At 39.5% G+C, this 20,058-nt stretch overlaps 2 protein-coding genes across 2 annotated transcripts in view; one reads left to right on the forward strand and one right to left on the reverse strand.

The window, feature by feature from the left end:
- The window catches only part of LOC306998452 (uncharacterized protein), a 460,366-nt gene that overhangs the window by 63,028 nt on the left and 377,280 nt on the right, over nucleotides 1–20,058 (forward strand). The gene's annotated exons all lie outside the window — the stretch shown is intronic.
- Nucleotides 1–20,058, reverse strand: part of cacna1eb (calcium channel, voltage-dependent, R type, alpha 1E subunit b) — a 138,182-nt gene that overhangs the window by 50,688 nt on the left and 67,436 nt on the right. Inside the window, exons 12-24 of the mRNA XM_079614372.1 lie at nucleotides 14,562–14,674; nucleotides 14,317–14,429; nucleotides 14,078–14,209; nucleotides 13,638–13,707; nucleotides 12,868–12,985; nucleotides 12,647–12,714; nucleotides 12,111–12,178; nucleotides 7,169–7,900; nucleotides 6,649–6,902; nucleotides 3,994–4,153; nucleotides 3,771–3,900; nucleotides 1,824–1,883; nucleotides 1,340–1,446 (exon numbers count right to left, since the gene is read on the reverse strand). Of these exons, the coding sequence (XP_079470498.1) occupies nucleotides 1,340–1,446; nucleotides 1,824–1,883; nucleotides 3,771–3,900; nucleotides 3,994–4,153; nucleotides 6,649–6,902; nucleotides 7,169–7,900; nucleotides 12,111–12,178; nucleotides 12,647–12,714; nucleotides 12,868–12,985; nucleotides 13,638–13,707; nucleotides 14,078–14,209; nucleotides 14,317–14,429; nucleotides 14,562–14,674 (2,125 nt within the window). The remainder of the gene's footprint in view (nucleotides 1–1,339; nucleotides 1,447–1,823; nucleotides 1,884–3,770; nucleotides 3,901–3,993; nucleotides 4,154–6,648; nucleotides 6,903–7,168; nucleotides 7,901–12,110; nucleotides 12,179–12,646; nucleotides 12,715–12,867; nucleotides 12,986–13,637; nucleotides 13,708–14,077; nucleotides 14,210–14,316; nucleotides 14,430–14,561; nucleotides 14,675–20,058) is intronic.

The raw sequence follows: 20,058 nt of genomic DNA on the forward strand, positions 1-20,058 counted from the left end.
AACTACAAAAGATAGTAAGTTTGATCCTCTGGACTCCAACCTTCCCAATCTATCAAACAACACATAAACCCACAGGCCAGTCTTTACTTACTATTCTCGGTCTAGTACTGTTGTCGACATGAGCCTAAATGTGTGGGCACATTTAACTTTGTTTCGAATTTTCATGGGGGAAATTCAGTCATTTCAAAATATACGCAAAAAAGTTCAGGTGAGGGCGAAAGATTTTGCAGTGGATTCACTGGTCATGTAGTAGACCAATATAAAGCTGTTTGTTTTAATACATCGCTACACTATTACCCGTAGAAAATAAAGCTTTTGCTAATGTGACTGCACTGTAAGAATGGTCACATTCGAGTAAAAATAAAGACTTTGATGCTGATAGTCATTAATGACTAGAGTGGCCTAATCTAGGCAGAATATTAACGGAACTAAACTTAAATCCTGCTTTTTTGCAACTTCTAAGTTTCCTAACATAAAAAACTACCTCTGTCCCTATGATAGACTTCTAACCAGGAAAATAATGGTCTGGTTATCCACTGAGACCTGAAAATAAAACGACTAATCAACCACATTCACTCACAATTAATATCCATTTATAGAAGGTCAGCTACTTGCCTCTATCGGTAAGACTTTAGAATACAGTTCCATTATTAATTAATAACTTGTGTGCATTTGGCCATATAATCTGCGGAAGATAACTGAATTAGGGATTAGGGATTTCTGTGTGCTTGAGTACTTCGCTTATTGCATTTAACAACATTAAGCATTTCACACTTATGTAACAGTCATGTGTTCAGCCAGTCTAACCTGTCGGCGTTAACCTAAAACTTGGACTTTGTAATTTTTTGGAGTATTAAAATCATGCAGTTATCGCAAGCCGTTGCGATATGCATAACATTTGTGATGATTTGCTGTATCGTGCAGCCCCAATTCATATAGTTTTACAATCACTTTATGAACTTTTTGTAGCGACAAAGTGGTAGTTGCGTGAACTGTCAATGGAGGGACAAAAATATATCTCTAAAAAAAAAAATCTTAATTTGTGTTTTGAAGACAATCAAAAGTCTTACGGGTTTGGCACGACATGAGGGTGAGTGAAGACTTTTTTTTTTCATCTTTGGGTGAACATTTTAAGCTGGAAACTGCAGTGAATTGTATGTATAGGTACATTTTTGTTTAAAGTTATTCAATGTTATCCGGTCTGGAATCTGGAGTTATCCCCAGATGTCTCTAAAGCACAATGATTACAGGTTAATATTATCATCAGAAATCTGACTTTATGCAAACAACTTCAACAACTTGTCACACAAGGAAGATGGATATCACTTGAAATACTTACGTCAATGCAAAGGCAATTAGAGCTCCAACCACCACAATAAAGTCTAGAATGTTCCACAAGTCCCGGAAATATGATCCATCATGAAGAATGAGGCCCTGGTCAATCATCTGTATAAAATGGCATATTACAATATTAAATATAATATACCGAAAATGATATACTCTATATTCTAAGTCAAATTCTATATATGTTTATCTATAATATCTATATATACAAATAAATAATCATTGAAATTACATAACATCCGTCTCTGTGTTGTCCCTAGAACTGAAAAAGTATTAGGGGAGAAGTCCACACCTTTTTAGCTAATCATAAAGGCTAACTGCCAGTCAATGATTTGGAGTTTACTGAAGTCGGGTTAGGTGAAATGTCTTTGGAAGGCAGGGTTTTGGAAGAGGGCATGTCATGAAGTTACCAAAATTCCTTACACCACCTTTAATATAACAGTTTTTAAAAATCATGTTTGAAGTAAGAAAGCAGATACCTTTATAATCATCTCAAATGTGAAAACGCCAGTGAAAACATAATCAAAGTAACGGAGAACCTGCAAACACAGTAAACAACCCTGTCACTTTTATTTGCATTTTTGTGTCAAAAGACAGGACAAGAATCGGCATGCTGATTTAATGTGCCCCTTTTATGCTTTTTCGAATATTACCTTTCATGCCGTGCGTAATATAACTGTTTGTGAATGTAGAGGTCTGAAATAGTTTTAAAGATTAGTGCACAACAAATGAAGTTATTGTCTCCTAAAAGAAAGAATCGCATTTGAACTGCCGAAACATGTAATCAGCAATTCCAGTATCACTTCCATCATTAATGTTCATATCACGGTGTATCAAGCGCTGAAATTGATCCTCCGGAGAAATTCAGATATGGTAAAAGATGTTTCCTTTACAACCATTCACAACAGACTGGGCCATCTGACCAATCAGAGCAGAGTAGACCAATAACAACAGACTGGGCCATCTGACCAATCAGAGCAGAGTAGACCAATCACAACAGACTGGGCCATCTGACCAATCAGAGCAGAGTAGACCAATCACAACAGACTGGGCCATCTGACCAATCAGAGCAGAGTAGACCAATCACAACAGACTGGGCCATCTGACCAATCAGAGCAGAGTAGACCAATCACAACAGACTGAGCCATCTGACCAATCACAGCAGAGTAGACCAATCACAACAGACTGGGCCATCTGACCAATCAGAGCAGAGTAGACCAATCACAACAGACTGAGCCATCTGACCAATCAGAGCAGAGCAGATCAATCACAACAGACTGAGCCATCTGACCAATCAGAGCAGAGTAGACCAATCACAACAGACTGAGCCATCTGACCAATCAGAGCAGAGCAGATCAATCACAACAGACTGAGCCATCTGACCAATCAGAGCAGAGTAGACCAATCACAACAGACAGGGCCATCTGACCAATCAGAGCAGAGTAGACCAATCACAACAGACTGGGTCATCTGACCAATCAGAGCAGAGTAGACCAATCACAACAGACTGAGCCATCTGACCAATCAGAGCAGAGTAGACCAATCACAACAGACTGAGCCATCTGACCAATCAGAGCAGAGTAGACCAATCACAACAGACAGGGCCATCTGACCAATCAGAGCAGAGTAGACCAATCACAACAGACTGGGTCATCTGACCAATCAGAGCAGAGTAGACCAATCACAACAGACTGGGTCATCTGACCAATCAGAGCAGAGTAGACCAATCACAACATACTGACCAATCAGAGCAGAGTAGACCAATCACAACAGACTGAGCCATCTGACCAATCAGAGCAGAGTAGACCAATCACAACAGACTGAGCCATCTGACCAATCAGAGCAGAGTAGACCAATCACAACAGACAGGGCCATCTGACCAATCAGAGCAGAGTAGACCAATCACAACAGACTGGGTCATCTGACCAATCAGAGCAGAGTAGACCAATCACAACAGACTGGGTCATCTGACCAATCAGAGCAGAGTAGACCAATCACAACAGACTGGGTCATCTGACCAATCAGAGCAGAGTAGACCAATCACAACAGACTGGGTCATCTGACCAATCAGAGCAGAGTAGACCAATCACAACAGACTGGGTCATCTGACCAATCAGAGCAGAGTAGGCCAATCACAACAGACTGGGTCATCTGACCAATCAGAGCAGAGTAGGCTTGCAGAAAAGATGGGTTTAGAGAGAATGAATCTTTAAACAAACTGTTTTCAGACTCTTGTGAGAAATGATGTACAACATACTGTATATTATGAGATTTTTTTTTTTACCCTACTGTATATGCATGTAAGCCTATTGTAGGAGACTACAAAACAAAATTAGGAACATTAAAAATAGCATAATAGGAGCACATTAAAATCAAAATACTCATTACATTATATATTATATATATGTTGAAATACAATAGTTTACTTTATTCCTCTCTGAACTGGCGCTCACAGGGTCCTCAGCAGCTAGCGCAATACTGCTGGCCACAATCACCAGGAGAATGGTCATCTCAAAGTACCGCAGGGTCACCACATAGTGGCAGATCCTCCTTATGCTGCAGTTACAGAAAGAAAAATTAGATGTTATATTTGTCATGCATGGTATATTGCACAAACAACTAAAGGTGTGAGATTGTGTGAACACTTACGGATTTGTGCTTTTGAATATGAACATGCTGTCTGGTATGTCAGGTTTGGGGACAGTCGACTGTTCACCTCCATTCTCATCATCCTCATCATCATCATCCTCATCATCGTCATCATCGTCAGCTTTATCTGAGTGTCTGGCTTCCACATCCTTGAAACTGACTGTGACGGGTTAAATCAAGATAACAAAAAAATATTTCAGGACTTTCACAATTTACAACAGTATTAAATCATAAATATAAACATAACTTGTTTCCAAATAATATCAACCTTCCCTGCAGAAAGTTTAGTGAAAGTAGATATGACTAGCTCCTCATATTTTTTATAAAGTTTTTATTCACTCAGGCAATGGTTAGGCGTCCACATTTCAAAAAATTATTACTTGAAACTATTCTTGAACCAATTTTTAAGTAATGCACCATATATCATAGTGTTTTTTTTAGAAATTGTAAAATCTAAAAACACATGGTATTCACAGTGGGGGTTTTCTGTCAAAAATGTTTTTGTAATTTTGACAGGGTTAAATGTTTACCGGTTATTTGAGTGTGCAATTTCGGGGTTCAGGTTGGTTTCCATCTTAAAATTTAACAGTACCGGTCGCCAGGTCAGATCATGACAAAACATCTCAGATACAGGGCAAGTTTGGGCATCAACTTAAAGGTATAGCGGAGGATCTTTCCTAATTTTAGAAAAGACTCGCCCTCTCCAATTTTTTTTTTAAATGCACATGCGCAACACTCTATTTGCTCCCGAGAGGGAACGCCTACTAGCAGTGATTTTAAATGGATTTCTCCAAAAAGCATGACAAACTTTACCTGTCTAGAAGAATATTTGCGACTGGCTGCAGCAACCTGTGCTTTTAGCGCACGCCAGCGTGTGAACGGCCTTACGTAAACATATCACCAGAATGATTGACACTTAGGTGGACCAATAGTATAGACTACCCACCCGGAAAAAGAAAATCCTCCGCTATACCTTTAAAGCCTGTGCAAACTACTAATCGTCAGACAGTGGAGGATTTAACCCCTACGTCCAAATATGTTTACTTCCCTATTACATAGGGATGTGAAATGCAGTGCACAGTATGTCCGAATTTGCAGTATAAAAAAAAAAAAAAAGAGTCGTGAATGGCGGGGAAGCAACACTACTGACGTGTGTCACATGACAATGCCTGCATGGCAGATGTAGCGTGTCTGGATTGTATTCATACTTTGTTAATGTTCGCAAAAGTTCTTCATCAAATGTAGTGATTTCATATGCTGCAATATGATTTCTGAGTGGCTTTGGCTCTGAACTGAGTGTAATTGCCAGGGTAAATATATCAGGGCAAATATATAACTGCAAATAGCTGGCAAGCTGTGTTGCTGGTCTCAAAATACATATGTTTTGGCTTTCTTTAACTTGCATTGAACTGTATAAAATATTATTTCTGAACTGTTGTGCCTATCATTTTTCTTGGTACAACTCATTAGACTCTCTGTTGCTAGGCTCTGTATCTCCCAGGTTTTGATCTAGACCATGATTTCTTGTGATTTTGATTATCTGAGATGCATCATTCCACTTATGGCATGCACATGCTGAAATATACATTTGAAGTGATGCTTAAGTACAAATATATTAGGTGTAAATAATCCAAATGAGATTTACTGTAGATTTGCCAGAGTGAACACTAACCTAGATTTCACGCAGCACCCAGCACCAAGACTACTACAGCAATGGACCGGAATACTCTAAAGACAAACTGCTCTTTATTTTCTGAGATTGCCACAGGCATTGATGACCCACTTCTGTGTCTCTATAAATGAATCTGTCCCCACTTTAGCAAATGATCCGCTTTGCAAACAGAATCAATGGCTGCAGTCCACCCCCCTTCAGGATTCAGCCACCATCAGCCACTGAACTACTTCACTGTTGCACTTTGATCATTAAGAATTTCCTACTGAAAAAACACCAAACACAATGGCCACTTCATTGCTGAAAACTGCTAATTTCAAACTCATACTTCATTCACTGCACTGTTATATAATGCACATTGTATTATAGTAATGGGTCTCACACGTATGTTCTGATAAAGTTACAGGGTAAAAACGTTGCTAAATGGAAATAGTTCAGATAAAATTATTTTTGGAGATTGCTTTATATGCTGTACTCCAAACATCATTCTGATACTTATTTTATAATCCTTATGCACGCAGCTTTTATTATCTTTTATTAAGAAACATTATGGAAAAGTGTAATTTTGAAAATGCATTTGTAACCACATGACATGATTTAAATTGTTAAATTGTGACCAGTTACATGTCCTTAGATAAACTTGTAAAAGGGAGGAGAAAACATTAACATTAAAGACTATGCTAACCAAACTTCATAGTATTTGCTGCATACCTGTCACTTAAGAAGCTAGACGTATTAGGGGCTTTATATTATAATATCAAAATTAGATTGATTTCAAAAACATTTTAAAGATATTATATTTTTGTTTACCATCAAACTGTTTTGGTTTGGTGCTTCATTTCCAAAGCATCGGACACTCTAGAAATTGGTATGATATAACAGAAAAACTGTACAAGAAGAATCTAGAGGAATCATACTATTCACAGTAAAGATGCAATTAAAAAAACAGAAGCAGAATGGATGGATGGAATCAGCTCAAATACCACTCATTGGTGCCATTTCCAACAAAGGCTGGGCTGACGTCTCTCTTTTAATGCAGATTTCTGTTAAACACGCATCCTGGTTAAGATAGCTGCCGTTGTTCTCAATGTCTGAGACTTCCCCTGGGATGTATTTCGATTCTGATGTAAAGTCTTCTTTGTGGCTTTCTGCTTGATCCTCCATTCCAGTGCAGACAGACTGAAGCTCCTGAAGGCCAGATGCTTGGGAAAGTCCTGTCACATCTCCCACAAACTCCCTTAAATACAAATGTACAGGTGTGAATGTTTGATAACTCATAACGTTGCTCTGTTCTGTGCCTTGCAGAACAACTTCTACAAATAGAAAACCAAGCTGGGAGTTACTTTCAACTATAATTGTACCACTAACATTTCTAAATTAATTAATTATTAATTCTTTACCAAAGCACAACAGTAACAGAATGTCAACAGGGACATGTGAAACTAGCATGTGAACTTAGCAACTTGCTAAATAAAATTAGTTGTGTAGTTGGTAAATCCTTACCTTGTGCATTCCTCCTGGTTCTCAATTTGCTTGCCAGACATTTCAGTTTCATGCATGTGCATCATGTTTTTAGACTGTGTTTCCTCCATTTTACCCTCACCCTCTTCAGCCTGTTTCTCACTGCACCCAATTTGCTGGTGATTCTCAGCATTTCGGCTCTCTGTTCTGGGCTCTCGATGTCTGTGCCGCTTGTGTCGCCCACCCTCTGCTACCCCTGCAATGGCAGCAGCCCGAAACTTTCTTGCCACACGATGCTTCCTTTCTGTAGTTGAATGGTGGCTATTAATGTTCGGCCTCTCCTCCAGCCCCGATCCCATCAGGGGCAACGGCTCAGACTCTGGAGGTTCAGGGAGAGGAATAGTGATAGACATGGGTGGCTCTGGCAGGGGAATCCCCACAGACATTGGTGATTCTGGCAAGTGTGAAGGGCTTGTCTCAGTGGACATGCAGCTCTGTTGGTGATGATCACTCACTGGAGTGTCCAACTGATCCTCTGTGGGACTGCCAAACAGTACCTCACGACTGGCCATCTTGCGACGTTTCCGCAGCTGGTTTGTCCTTTGCTCCCAGACGGACATGTTAATCTTTTTGCGTCTCTCACGGCGGCCAGCAAAAGCATTCACAGGCTGCTCTTCCGGTTGTTTGCAGGCAGGTTCCTCCTCTGCCTCTGCTGGAGACGGTCGTCCTCGGTGGATGGCCCGCTTCCTGTACAAGTATGGTCTCCGTCTCCTTCTGCGTGGACATGATATGTCTCAGTCACAAGAGTTATATCATTTGCAGCATGCACATCACAATTCACAAGGGTGTGTGATAAAAATCTGGAAATTAGAATAAAAACAATGGCTATCGATTCAGGCTAAATAAAACAATTCAAGAGAAAACCAGGGGAAAAGTCTTGCATGAAAAAAAAAATCGAGAGGAAAAAATAAGAGAAACAGAGTGCAAGGATCTACATGTCAGCAGGTCATTTGGAGAGTTAATGAGATGGACAATGCAATGATAATGGCAGACACGACAGATAAAAAGATACATAGACAGTTGTACTTACAATTATGTGTATTCTTTTGTCGTCCATGAAATCAAATAAATGATTAATTGAAAATAAGCCATTAGTGTATTTGTAAATAAGACAAACCAAACAATGCATATTGCCAGACTGCACACAAGTCAACTCATAATTCATATAGATGGATAGAAAAACCCCATGTCCTACAGCTAAACTCCAACCTGGATCAAACTCAACTGAACAAGCGAATTAAGGTCTTTAGGATTACTAGAAAGTATTAGACAGGGGAGTTTGATTAAGGTTTGAGCTAAACTCGAGGGCCAGAGTTGAGTTAAACGTTAAAGGGTTCTTTGGCACTTCAGTACCATTAATGCCACATCACGCATTTGTGTGAAATGCACAAACTGTAATCAATGTTGTCGATGAGTTTTATCCAGTGGTTTTGGAAGTATACTTTTATATGTCTAAATATTGCAATAACTAGATTAATTGTAGGTCGATTATCATGTGCCCTTTCTCTCATATTCTCTCTATGCATCTACTCAAAACATACAAGCTTCAGACTAGACAGGTAACCCACTACAGCGACTGGCCTAACTGTAACTAACTTAAAACTGTATGTGCCATTATGCAAGCATCTTAGAGAAGAGAGAAACTAGTCAAACAATTAAACTGCACTTGAAATGAAAATGATAATTATTTGTCAACTGGATGTGTTTCTCTGTTGCTCAAAATATTTCACATCTTAGTCCTGATATAATTCAGCAGAGATCAGAACATCCATTTCTTCTCTACTGACAAAAGATGCACAGTTGTCCTTAACACATCTGAATACTATGTTAAAGTAGCCAAGCTTCTGTAAACTAATATCTAGTATTAAAAACATCTCAGGCTATAAGTGTAACTGTTGTTCCCTGAGAAGGGAACGAGATGCTGCATCAATTCTCTTTGGAGAAGTTAAAGCCAGAAGAAACAGTCTTCAAAGTGAGGAAAAACTCACTTTGAAAATCACTGGATGTTATTATGCAGGGCTTGGTGGGGAGCGCTGACTTGAACTGAAGTGACGATGAGCTCCAGATAAGAGATATCCTGAGAGTCTCTTCGGACTGGGGCATCATCGTATAAACACACGCCCTTGCACCCATAGTACTGATAGTCGAATAAGTTGACTTTGAGGGCACAAAGACACCCAAAGAATAAGGTTTTCCCCATGAACGAGTTAACGTCAGGGAGATCCTCAAGAAGGGGCAGTCTAGCTGTAATCTGGCCACTGCACGAGTCTCACCTTGAGTATCTTCTCACACGCTTTATCACAGGAGGAGCACTGTGAGGTTCTAACTTCTCAAATTAGATGAGTATTATAATTTAATTTCTTAGCATTAAATGCAGCCAAATATCAACCAGACAAGTAAACACGGTCTAGATGAAAGGCTGAGCTTAAATCTTTCAAAAGATCAGCCTGATATGTCTGTAACACAACCACAGTGTGCAGTGCTGACCTGCTGCTGAAATGTGATAGCCCCCGAGTGTCTCTCTGATCTGAGGCAGCATCATATAACCACATGCCTTCGCACACGCGATAGTCGAATGGGTCGAGGTTGAGGGCACAAAGACACACAATGTATATTTTTTCTAAACGAGTTAACTCGCTTAAGCGAATGGGGGTCTCTTGTTTCTAGGGCCAGTGTAATCTGGCCACTGCACAAATGACCGCCTTGAGTAGTTCCCCCTGCGCTTTATCATGGGAGGAATGCTTTGAGGCGGCGAACTCACAAGTTTAGTGTCCTCTGCCCGAGCTGAAGAAGCGGCGGGGTACGCTTTGGTAGTCAGGCAAAAGGACATCGCAATCTGGAGAGAGCAAGCGATAGGGAAAGACCCAACTCTCGCTTCTCAGCCAATCAACATGCGAGCCCCACGATCGCATTGTGGGTGCTAACCCTTTGAAATAAGCAAAGCAAACGCTAAGCACTTTAAACTTTTACAGCGCTCACACTCACCATGATCAAAAACAAGGGCAGCATGCTCTTCCCCCAAATACACAAAGCAAAACTGATGGGTGTCGCATTCAGGCATGGGCAGTGAACACGGAGGCACACAACGTTTACTTTGCACATCGCTCATATCTTCTTTTTCTTTTTCACTTGTTGAAAAGAGTGAGAGGAAAAAGAGAGAAGTTTCTGCACACTGCCTAGTGAAACTAACTCCTAGCAGAGAGACAGTCACACACTAGCTTTAGTCACACACATACACAGTATGGTCTAAAGACAAAAAGACTTGTGGGACATCAAATTATAGCCTCTGACGAGCACACATTACGATGACGTCACTATCCGAGGCTACGCAAGTTCAAAGTCAATTCCACTAACGTGTTACACACATATTTCACAGCTGGTCACACAAAAAGTGTTCAGATAGCGCTGAATCAAGCACAGCATTATGAGTAGCTTTTGAAAGGGAACAAGGAACAGAGTGCTGCACTGGAGTAGTAGTGACACACTCAAAGACTAAGCATCTTGGTACTCCAGGAGAATTTCCAGTGAAAAAAATAAAGTACTGCCAGTTCAATCATGGTTAAAAATCGATGCCTCAAAGGTCCAAATAAAGCCAAAACCTACAATAGAGAAGAACCTTCAGGGATTCTTAGCCTTTGCAAATATTTACTGCATGGTCATCAGAGAGTTAAGTACAATGCAGCCAAATCAATTGTGCTCATTTGTGATTGAAATTGATGCTATACTGACAGGTTAAATCCCATGCCTTATTTCTCATAGTCTATCCCCAAACAGAAAAATCTAAAACTAAAATTAAGGCAGCTCAAGTGGAGTGGTGACACTGGCTAAAAGATGTATGTCACCAGGAACTTTGTTTTAATCAAAACTGGATTTTACCTCACTGCTACTTTTCAAACTTGTGTACACTATACATAATTTCTGTAAAATTTTGGCAATCATAAATAATTATAATAAGCAAATCAACAGTCTTAGAAGGCCTAGTGTGCCATGCTCATGGATTATGACATGCTCATTAATTGCAATGAATTTCAGCCTCCGACTTCTGGCAGTCAGACATTTTGGGTAGCAGTCCTAAAATGTGACTACTTTGCCAGCCTACAGAGGATCCAGTAGGAGGACAGAAACGAATGCTGCAATTGACATGCCAACTATGATCACAATGCCGTAAGAGCAAAAGAGCATGGACAAAGTCTTGGTTATAATGTATCATTGGACGAAGAAACAGAGCATGAAACTATCTTGCCAAAAGCCATTGTGAACATAGTCAGATGCAAAACCATAGAAAGAATCCAAAGGATTTTTGGGGACTTGTTTAGACCTCTCCTCATTTACTGACTTCTGTGATTTTGGGTTATGTACTTTTTAATCTAAACTCCACTGTCTACTGTACTAAATCAAAGCTTCTAATCACTCAAACTCTAATAACATGTTTTTTTTTTCTCTCTTTAAAATAAACACTATTCCCCCTGTGGTGTAGGCACTTGAGTTTCCTAGCAACTCAAGATTTTAAAAAATTAAAAAGACTTTTTTTATTTATTCTTACACCCTCAATAATCAAGATTTAAAGACAAAAGAGAACATGATTGTCATTCCAATTGACCAATTTAAGTGTTTTTGTGTTCTTCCCTATTAAATTTGACCAGAACAAATACTGATCAAAAAACATGACAGACAAATGGTACATTCATATATGACACTTCTGTTCATGTGTTTGATGGGTCTGAAAAATTACATAGTAGCATAGTGTCATAGAAGTTTAAAAGCATGTCTGAAGCACAAGAAGATTTGCATCAGTCAACATCAAATTCTTGCTGGATACTTGAAGGCTTTCTCTTACCAGCTTCTTAATACATGACACGAAACTGCATCCTTAATTTGAAAAATAGCTTATTTCAGAGGGGAAAAAAGAAGACAAAAAACTTACTCTGAGAGGCCAAATTCTCTGCTTTTATAACGCTGATTGAAGAACTCTTCTTCCTCCTCCTCTTCTTCCTAACACAAAATGTTTCTCTTCAATATAACACAATACACTATGAACTAACATTAAAAAAACATTGTTATACTTTGATATAAATGCATGATACATAATGCATAATTAAAGATATACTATACGTTACTATTTAATGGATACTTTTCTACCTCAAAGTCAGTGTCATATTATGTTTATTAGAAAGCTGTTATGCCATTGTATTTCCTTCAAATATATATTTGTATGCATTTATAATTTAGATATACCTGCTATATAGTAGAATTAATTTAAGGTATGACTTCATATTTTACATATTAATTTCTGTACTTTTGAATGTGTAAACTGTAATTACATTGAGTAATTGGCATGCATGCACCCCCCCCCCCCTTGTTTGTTTTCTAGTCATTTTTTACTTCTATTGAATTATTGTAATTTTTTAAAGAAAAGAAAAAGGAAACGGTTATGCAAAGTGTTAAGTTTCATTGTCTTACCTTAGTTAGTTCCTGTGCATTGGCTAGATTATCCACAGCAATGGCCAAGAATACATTGAGCAATGTGTCTGTTCAAAGCATCGTCAAGAATTTAGGTTCTATTTGAACTGATGTTTCAAACTTGCAACACGGTTTTCATGTGCAACAAATTTAGAGGGTTTTCCTTCATCTTTTGTCTATTTTTTTTTCACATAGAAAATAGTCATGACTAAAAAGGATACAGTTCCCAAACAAGGTTAAAACAATAAAGTAGATGGAGGACCACATTCCATACTGCACTCCTCCTTGGGAGCGTATCCCATTGTACATCACCTCATTCCAGTCTTCTCCAGTAAGAATCTATGTTGAATTAAGAAATTCAAAAAGAGCAATTCAATGTTGGAGTTGTCACGATCTCAGCCTATTTCCCATGTCTTGTGTGAGGACTTTTGTTATTTCCTATCTTGAGGCATGTTTTGTAGTTCTTTGTAGATTTTCATGTTGATAAGTCTCTGTATGTGTATCTTGTTTCCTCATTACCTTGTTAAGCTTGTTTGCCCCAATTTTTTTATATCCCTTGTGTTTCACTTGTTACTTTTTCAGTTGTTTTACATGTAATGGTTGCTTCTGTGATCCTCATGGTTTTGTTCCTTAAGTTCTGTGTTATCTGATTTACTTTATTTACCTTGTGCTACTTTATAAAAAAAACGTGATTTTAGATCCTCGCCTTCGCCTGCTTTCTCCGGCATGTTACAGGAGTAAACCTCAATCGAATTGCTAACAGATGGTCATATGATTTTAAAATGGCAGCCACAATGAGGGGATGAGCAAGAAGAATAAAGTATAAAGAATAAACTTTAATAAATCTATAATATAGATGACATTACCAACTGTTTAAAAGCGTTGCTGCTAATTAGGTCGAATATGAGATGTGTATAAGCCTTTTGAATCAAAAGCATTTAAAATGTTAATTGAAGAACAACACAAAATATAGTAATCTGAAGAGTCATACCTGAAAGACAGTCATGATGGCAGCTGGAAACGTGTCAAAATTAGTTGGAGTGTAATCTTCAAAAATGAACCTGTGGAAGAGAAAGAATTATTTCAACTGATTTCGCTAAAATTACATTTGCGTTTGTAACACACACACACACACACACACACACTGCGACATGTAGTGGCAGGAGTAGTTAACTAGTTGGTGCAAACCGTGTTTGTGTGTGTGCATGTATGTGAAGACTGTGAGGCGTTCGAGAAGGTAGCTCAGTCTTGAGGCTCAATTTAAATGTATTTTCCCCCTTTAGATTCTTTTGTAGAGAATGTTTTAATAAAATAATGTAATGTTTTGTTGTCATATTTACGTACAGCGTATCTGTAGTTGAATGGTTTTATGTTTGTTTGTAAGAATGACTGAAAGAGGTCGGTGCTTTAATATCATAATCAATTTCTCACCTGCCACCAAACAGCTGCATGCCAAGTAAAGCGAAGACTACGATGAACAGAAAGAGGAGGAAGAGCAAACTGATGATTGACTTCATGGAGCTCATGAGGGACACCACCAAGTTCCGCAAGGATGTCCAGTACCTGATAAAACATAATACATGTTCTTTACAATGTCATTATTTTACCTTTACACTTTTACCTTTATCAATTCCTTGAATTGATACCTTGGATAAATGTTATAAACTTACTTTGTTATCTTAAAGATTCGTAGCAGACGTAAGGCTCTGAGGACACTGATGCCAAAAGACACTCCTGGCCTGAAGAATCCCCAAACCACTTCAAAAATACTTCCTACAATAACCTGCAAAAAACGCATAACATTATGCTTCGATCAGTGCCAGGATTTATCCGACATAGGGGTTGCATGATTATCATTTTTTTATTGAAAAGAAAAATCTTAGCTTTAACTTCAACATGTAAGAGAAGCACTTACCCCGCAATCAAAGCAGTTAAAGGATGAATGGAAGTACAGACGGAAACCAAGGCCATACATTTTCAGAAACATCTCAGCAAGAAAAAGTCCAAGAAACACAAATTCTGCGTAGTCTGCAAATTGTAAAAAAAAAAAAAGATATATATTTTCAGTGGTAAGCACCTACTGTAGGACCATGTACTGCATTAGCCTACTCTGTAAGTGAGCATAAAAACAAAATTGCTCCCATTAAAATCATTGAAGCTGTCTAGATCCATTCACAATAACAGTGATTAAAGCACTTTCTGTTCGGTGGGGTGCTATTAATTGTTTCCACTCGATTGTACTATTCCATAGGTAGCCACTGCATCATGTTGCTGATTTTTGTGCATCGCCAAAAGTGTCACATGGAGTAGTAAATTCTTACTGAAAATGATTGGTGTCTGGTTGGTTTTTCTCTACAAATCACTGTCTGTGTGAAAATCTGCTGTTTCTGTATGTCACGGTTACTGTACTGGTCAATCACAAGTAGATGCTCCTAGTTATAGTTTCTCTCTTTTATGCTCCTAAAAATTATATTCTTGAGGTAAAACATTTAGTTACACCAGTGCACTAAGCATCATATTAAAGCACATTTGTAATGCAAATAGATATTTGTTGTTAAGTCATTAATCAGCCTCGGGTACATCCCTACTTGTTGTTATTCATAAAATTAAATATGGCATCTACTCTGACAAAAAGAGTCGGTAACACTATTTCGATAGTCCACTTTAGACATTCTACTAACTATAAGTAACTTTGCAACTACATGTCAACTAACTCTCATTAGAGTATTAGTAAACTGTCTGCTTAATATTTGCTAACACTTTATTTTGTTGATCCCCCAACAGACATTCTACTGACTATAAGTAACTTGACAACTACAAGTCAACTTATTCTCCTAACCCTAACCTAACAGTCTACTGGCAGTCTACTACACTCAACTAATACTCTAAGGAGAGTTAGTTGACATGTAGTTGAAAAGTTACTTATAGTTAGTAGTATGTCTAAAGACTATCGAAATAAAGTGTAACCAAAGAGTCCGCTTGTTCTTTTGAAATAGAAATGTAGGAACACTGGCAGCTTCACAGAGCCCGCATGACGACCTGCCTTGAGCTACAGAGTGCTGGATGCCCTGTTGTGCAGTGTGGAGTAATTTCAGCGGCTATTAGAACACTAGGGGCCATTAAGTGAATGTCCGTCATCGATACACAGAACGGTTCTGACATGTTGAGCAGGCAGTGGGGCATTTTTATGTCTGACAGGTCTATTTTATGTAGTCATTTTATTAGCAGCAGTTTCAGTGGAAAACATAATGCTACCCTGAAGTTGTTCTGTTAGTTAAAGTGTGTCTCCTGATAAAATGTGCTTTCAAAGCTGTAATGTATTAAGAGCTTATCGGACGCATTGACAATGACCTTAGAGAAGGTGCTTCAAGGAGTTTGTGATCAGACCGCATGAGCACCACAGACCAGTGCTTCTCAAACCTGTCCCAAGGACCCCCGACCATTGCACTTTTTGTATGTCTCCCTCATCTTACACACTTGATTACACTCATCAGCTCATTAGTAGAGACCGCAAAACTTGAATTTGATGTGACTGATGCATGTTCAGTGGTGGGGGGTTCCCAGGACAGGCATTAGAAGCGCTGCCATAGATCAGGGGTGTCCATTCCTGCTTCTGGAGGGCCACCATCCAGCAGAGTTTAGCTCCAGCCCTAATTAAACACACCTGAACCAGCTTACCAAAGTCTTCACAATCACTAGAATAATATAATAATAATTGGTTACATTTATTTAGCGCTTTTCTCAGCACTCAAAGCGCTTTACATAGAAGGGGGGAATCTCCAATGTCCCGCATCCACCTGGATGTTGCGACGGCAGCCATAGTGCGCCAGAATGCCCACCACACACCAGCTTATTGGTGGAGAGGAGACAGAGTGATGAAGCCAATAAGTATATATTGGGATGATTAGGAGGCTATGGGGATGGACAGAGGCCCCTGGGCAAGAAAATCCTGGGATTTTTAATGACCACAGACAGTCAGGACCTCGGTTTAACGTCTCATCCGAAGGACGGTTCTTGTTACAATATAGTGTCCCCGTCACAAAACTAAGGTGTTAGGACCCACACAGACCACAGGGTGAGCACCACCTACTGGCCTTACTAACACCTCTTCCAGCAGCAACCTAGTTTTCCCAGGAGGTCTCCCATCCAGGTACTAACCAGACTAACCAAGCTTAACTTCAGTGGACAAACAGTCTTGGCCTACAGTTTACGCTAAACAGTGCTAATTCTTTCTTTCTGGGTAACAGATTGCACTCTAGTTATGCCATGGGCTGTTTGAATTGCATTAGACGAGCCCTAAGGCTTTCTACTTATTATCTTCTGAACTTTCCATAAAGCCTAATTTCAAACAATGACAATAATTAGTAATTTAATTATATTGGTATAATGTATCTGATAAAATGCCATTCTAAATAACACCAAGATGATTACAGGAATGGTCGGGAATGTTTTCCACAAGTTGGCTTAGGTTTTCTCTGGGCATTAGAGTTTACCCCCACAGTCCAAAGATATGTAGGTCTTGTTAATTGGAGTTATTAAAATTGCCTGTAGGTGTGATTGAGAGCATGAATGTGTGAGTGTGTATTAGTTTTGTGATGGACTGACCAATGGTCCAGAGTGTTTCCCAAAGTATTATGTATATGGGCACAACAGTGTTTTGGAGATCATTTGTTTTGGAGATCTGATTGTATGAAACGACCCCCCCCCCCCCCCGTTTTGTTGAATAAGATTAAACATCCAGTTGGGCGTGATATCACATCAGTGGATTAGTGGTTCCTCATCATTGTCCAAAAGGTCCTGGACCCTTTGTCTATACAGTATGTACCATTTAACTTTGTGATGCCAGGAGTATTTTTTCTTTCTTGTTTCGTCACTAAGCACCAGGACTATCTCCTCCTGAGAAGTCAGCTATGGAATCATGTCTCCACCAGTGCAGAGCTGCTCAATATTGGCAGCTCGTCTGCATGCTGTCACGGTTCTGTTTAGTTAGTTTCATTTTCATGGACTTTTAGTTTGTTATTTTCACTCACATGTGTTCCTTTTATCAATTTCCCACCACTCTTTAGTTGTCATGGAGATTCATTTATCACCACAGGTAATTGTCATTATTTCCCTAATTTGTTTTGTTTTCGGTGTTCATTTTCCCGGTCACGTGTATGTTAGAGGTTGTGTTTTGTTTGCCTTCCTTTGAAGTAGATTATTAAAGACTTTTGAAACTTGATCATCATCTTCTTGTTCTTCCTTCAACCTTTTGTGCCAGATGAACGGACCAAACAAAGAAATGTTTGATTGCCTCCATTAAAGGTTCCCCTGGGAGGGGGAATAAGTTATTGAAAAGGGAGACTGTTTGTATTTTTCAAAGAGGAAGAGACCTGGAAGACTACATGGAGGAATTAATCAACACCTGCCATCATGCCCACTGTAATGACGTCTGTTTGATGGAGGGATTTCGGTGTGGACTGGATGATGATATTTGCTTCGTCATGCTAGATGGAGATGTTTGCTGAACACTTTATTAGATTCGTGCTTTGGGTTAAGCAGATGTCGATGGTAACATCAACGTTCAGCTCCACCTTGCAGACATCTCACAGCCGGATTATCACTCAACGTCCACCCCGGACTTGCAAGCCTTCTGCTGCGCTTGGACTATCCACCCCTAAGGCTTCAGCAGGATCCTCCGGCTCCACCTCTCTCACACCGGTTAAGCCTCAGTCTTTGAGCACTCTGTCTCCGACGCTCGTCCGCCTAGGTCTTCAGTGCCATCAGTGTCTCTCAAGTCCATCGGCTACTCCATTGGTCGTCACCAAGATGTCGTCAGCCACAGCAACACCTTGGCTCCTCCCTCCCTCGGCTCCACCGTGGGCTGTCTTTCCCGCTGTACTCTGGATCGTCCCCGCCTGTCCATTCCTCCCGTCATCGCCTCCCTGGATGCTTCATTCATTGGCTCCTCCCTAGTCTTATTGGTCAGTCTGTCTGCCTGCTCTCTCCATCCCTCTGCCTACCATGCTTACCATCCCTTTGCCATCTCCTCATCCTCCTCCTAAGCCTCCTCTTCACGCGTGAGGTTGTGCCTTCCGGGAGGCGGCGTAATGTCAAGGTTCTGTTTAGTTAGTTTCGTTTTCATGGACTTTTATTTATTTTTAGTCACATGTATTCCTTTGTTCAGTTTCCCACCACTCTTTAGTTGTCATGGAGATTAATTTATCATCACAGATGTTTGTCATTATTTCCCTTATTTACTTTGAATTTAAGTTGCAGTCTTTTCAGTGTTAAATTTTTTCCGGTCACGTCTATGTTAGAGGTTGTGTTTTGCTTCCCTGCCTGTTTGGATTGCCTTCGAAGTGAATTATTAAAGGCTTTTGAAACTTGATCATCATCTTTTTGTTCTTCCTTCAACCTTGTGTGACACGCACAGTGAGGCCAAGACTTTTGGACAACAGCCTGGTGTCAAGAAGGGCAGCAAACAAGCCACTTCTCTTTGAGAAAAACATCAAGGACAAACTAAAATTCTGCAGGAAGTACAAGGATTGGACAGCAGAAAAGTTACTTTCTCTGATGAAGACATGAATAAAGAACAGCATCAAGACGTCCTGCAAGTTCAACTTCTCCCAATGACTCAGGAGCATTTTGGTGATGCTCTATGCATTTCTCAGCGTGATGGAGCCCCATGTCACAAGCAAGAGTGGCTAGGAGATCATTACATTGAAATTTTGGATCAGTGGCATTGAGAACCTGTGATCAATCCTATAAAATCGAGTGAACAAGCAGAATCCCACAAATTGTGATCAACTCCAAGCACTAATGAGGCAAAAATGGATAGGCTTCAGTCAGAATTTGGCCCAGAGTAAACTGCAGAGGTTATGAAGAAGAAGGGTGAACACTGTAAACATTGACTATTTGGTCATATTGAATGTTTTTGCTTATAAAATAACTTTAAAACTTGTTAAATGCATATAATTGTATTCCAGTATACCATAGTAACATGTGAAATAATAATCTACAAATACTGAAGGAGCAAAATTTGCAAAACAAATTTTTTTTAACATCTTTTAATTTGACAAATTATCAACAATTCATACTCCTCCAAGTCCACTAATCACTGGTGAGGCTATTCCACATTTGGATGGATGCCATGACTGTTTTTGTGTCTGAAACGATGCAGTGCAGAAGAGAGGTCTGAGCTCATGAGGTGGGGGCGGGGAAATGCTGAGCGTTGGTTTCATATGTTGGTGTAGACGTGATCAAAGATGCCTGGAGAAGGGATAGAGACATGCTTATGGAAGTATGGGGAACCTTTTGTGAAACTGTTGAGATTGAATTTACCTGCTAGTATAACAATTTCCTCTTAGTGTCTGTTAAATAGCAGGCTGGTAGTTTACTGAACTTTTAATCCAAAAATATGCTCTGGTTTT

The sequence above is a fragment of the Phoxinus phoxinus genome, assembly GCF_949152265.1.
Source record: "Phoxinus phoxinus genome assembly, chromosome: 5".
NCBI classification, from domain to species: domain Eukaryota; kingdom Metazoa; phylum Chordata; class Actinopteri; order Cypriniformes; family Leuciscidae; genus Phoxinus; species Phoxinus phoxinus.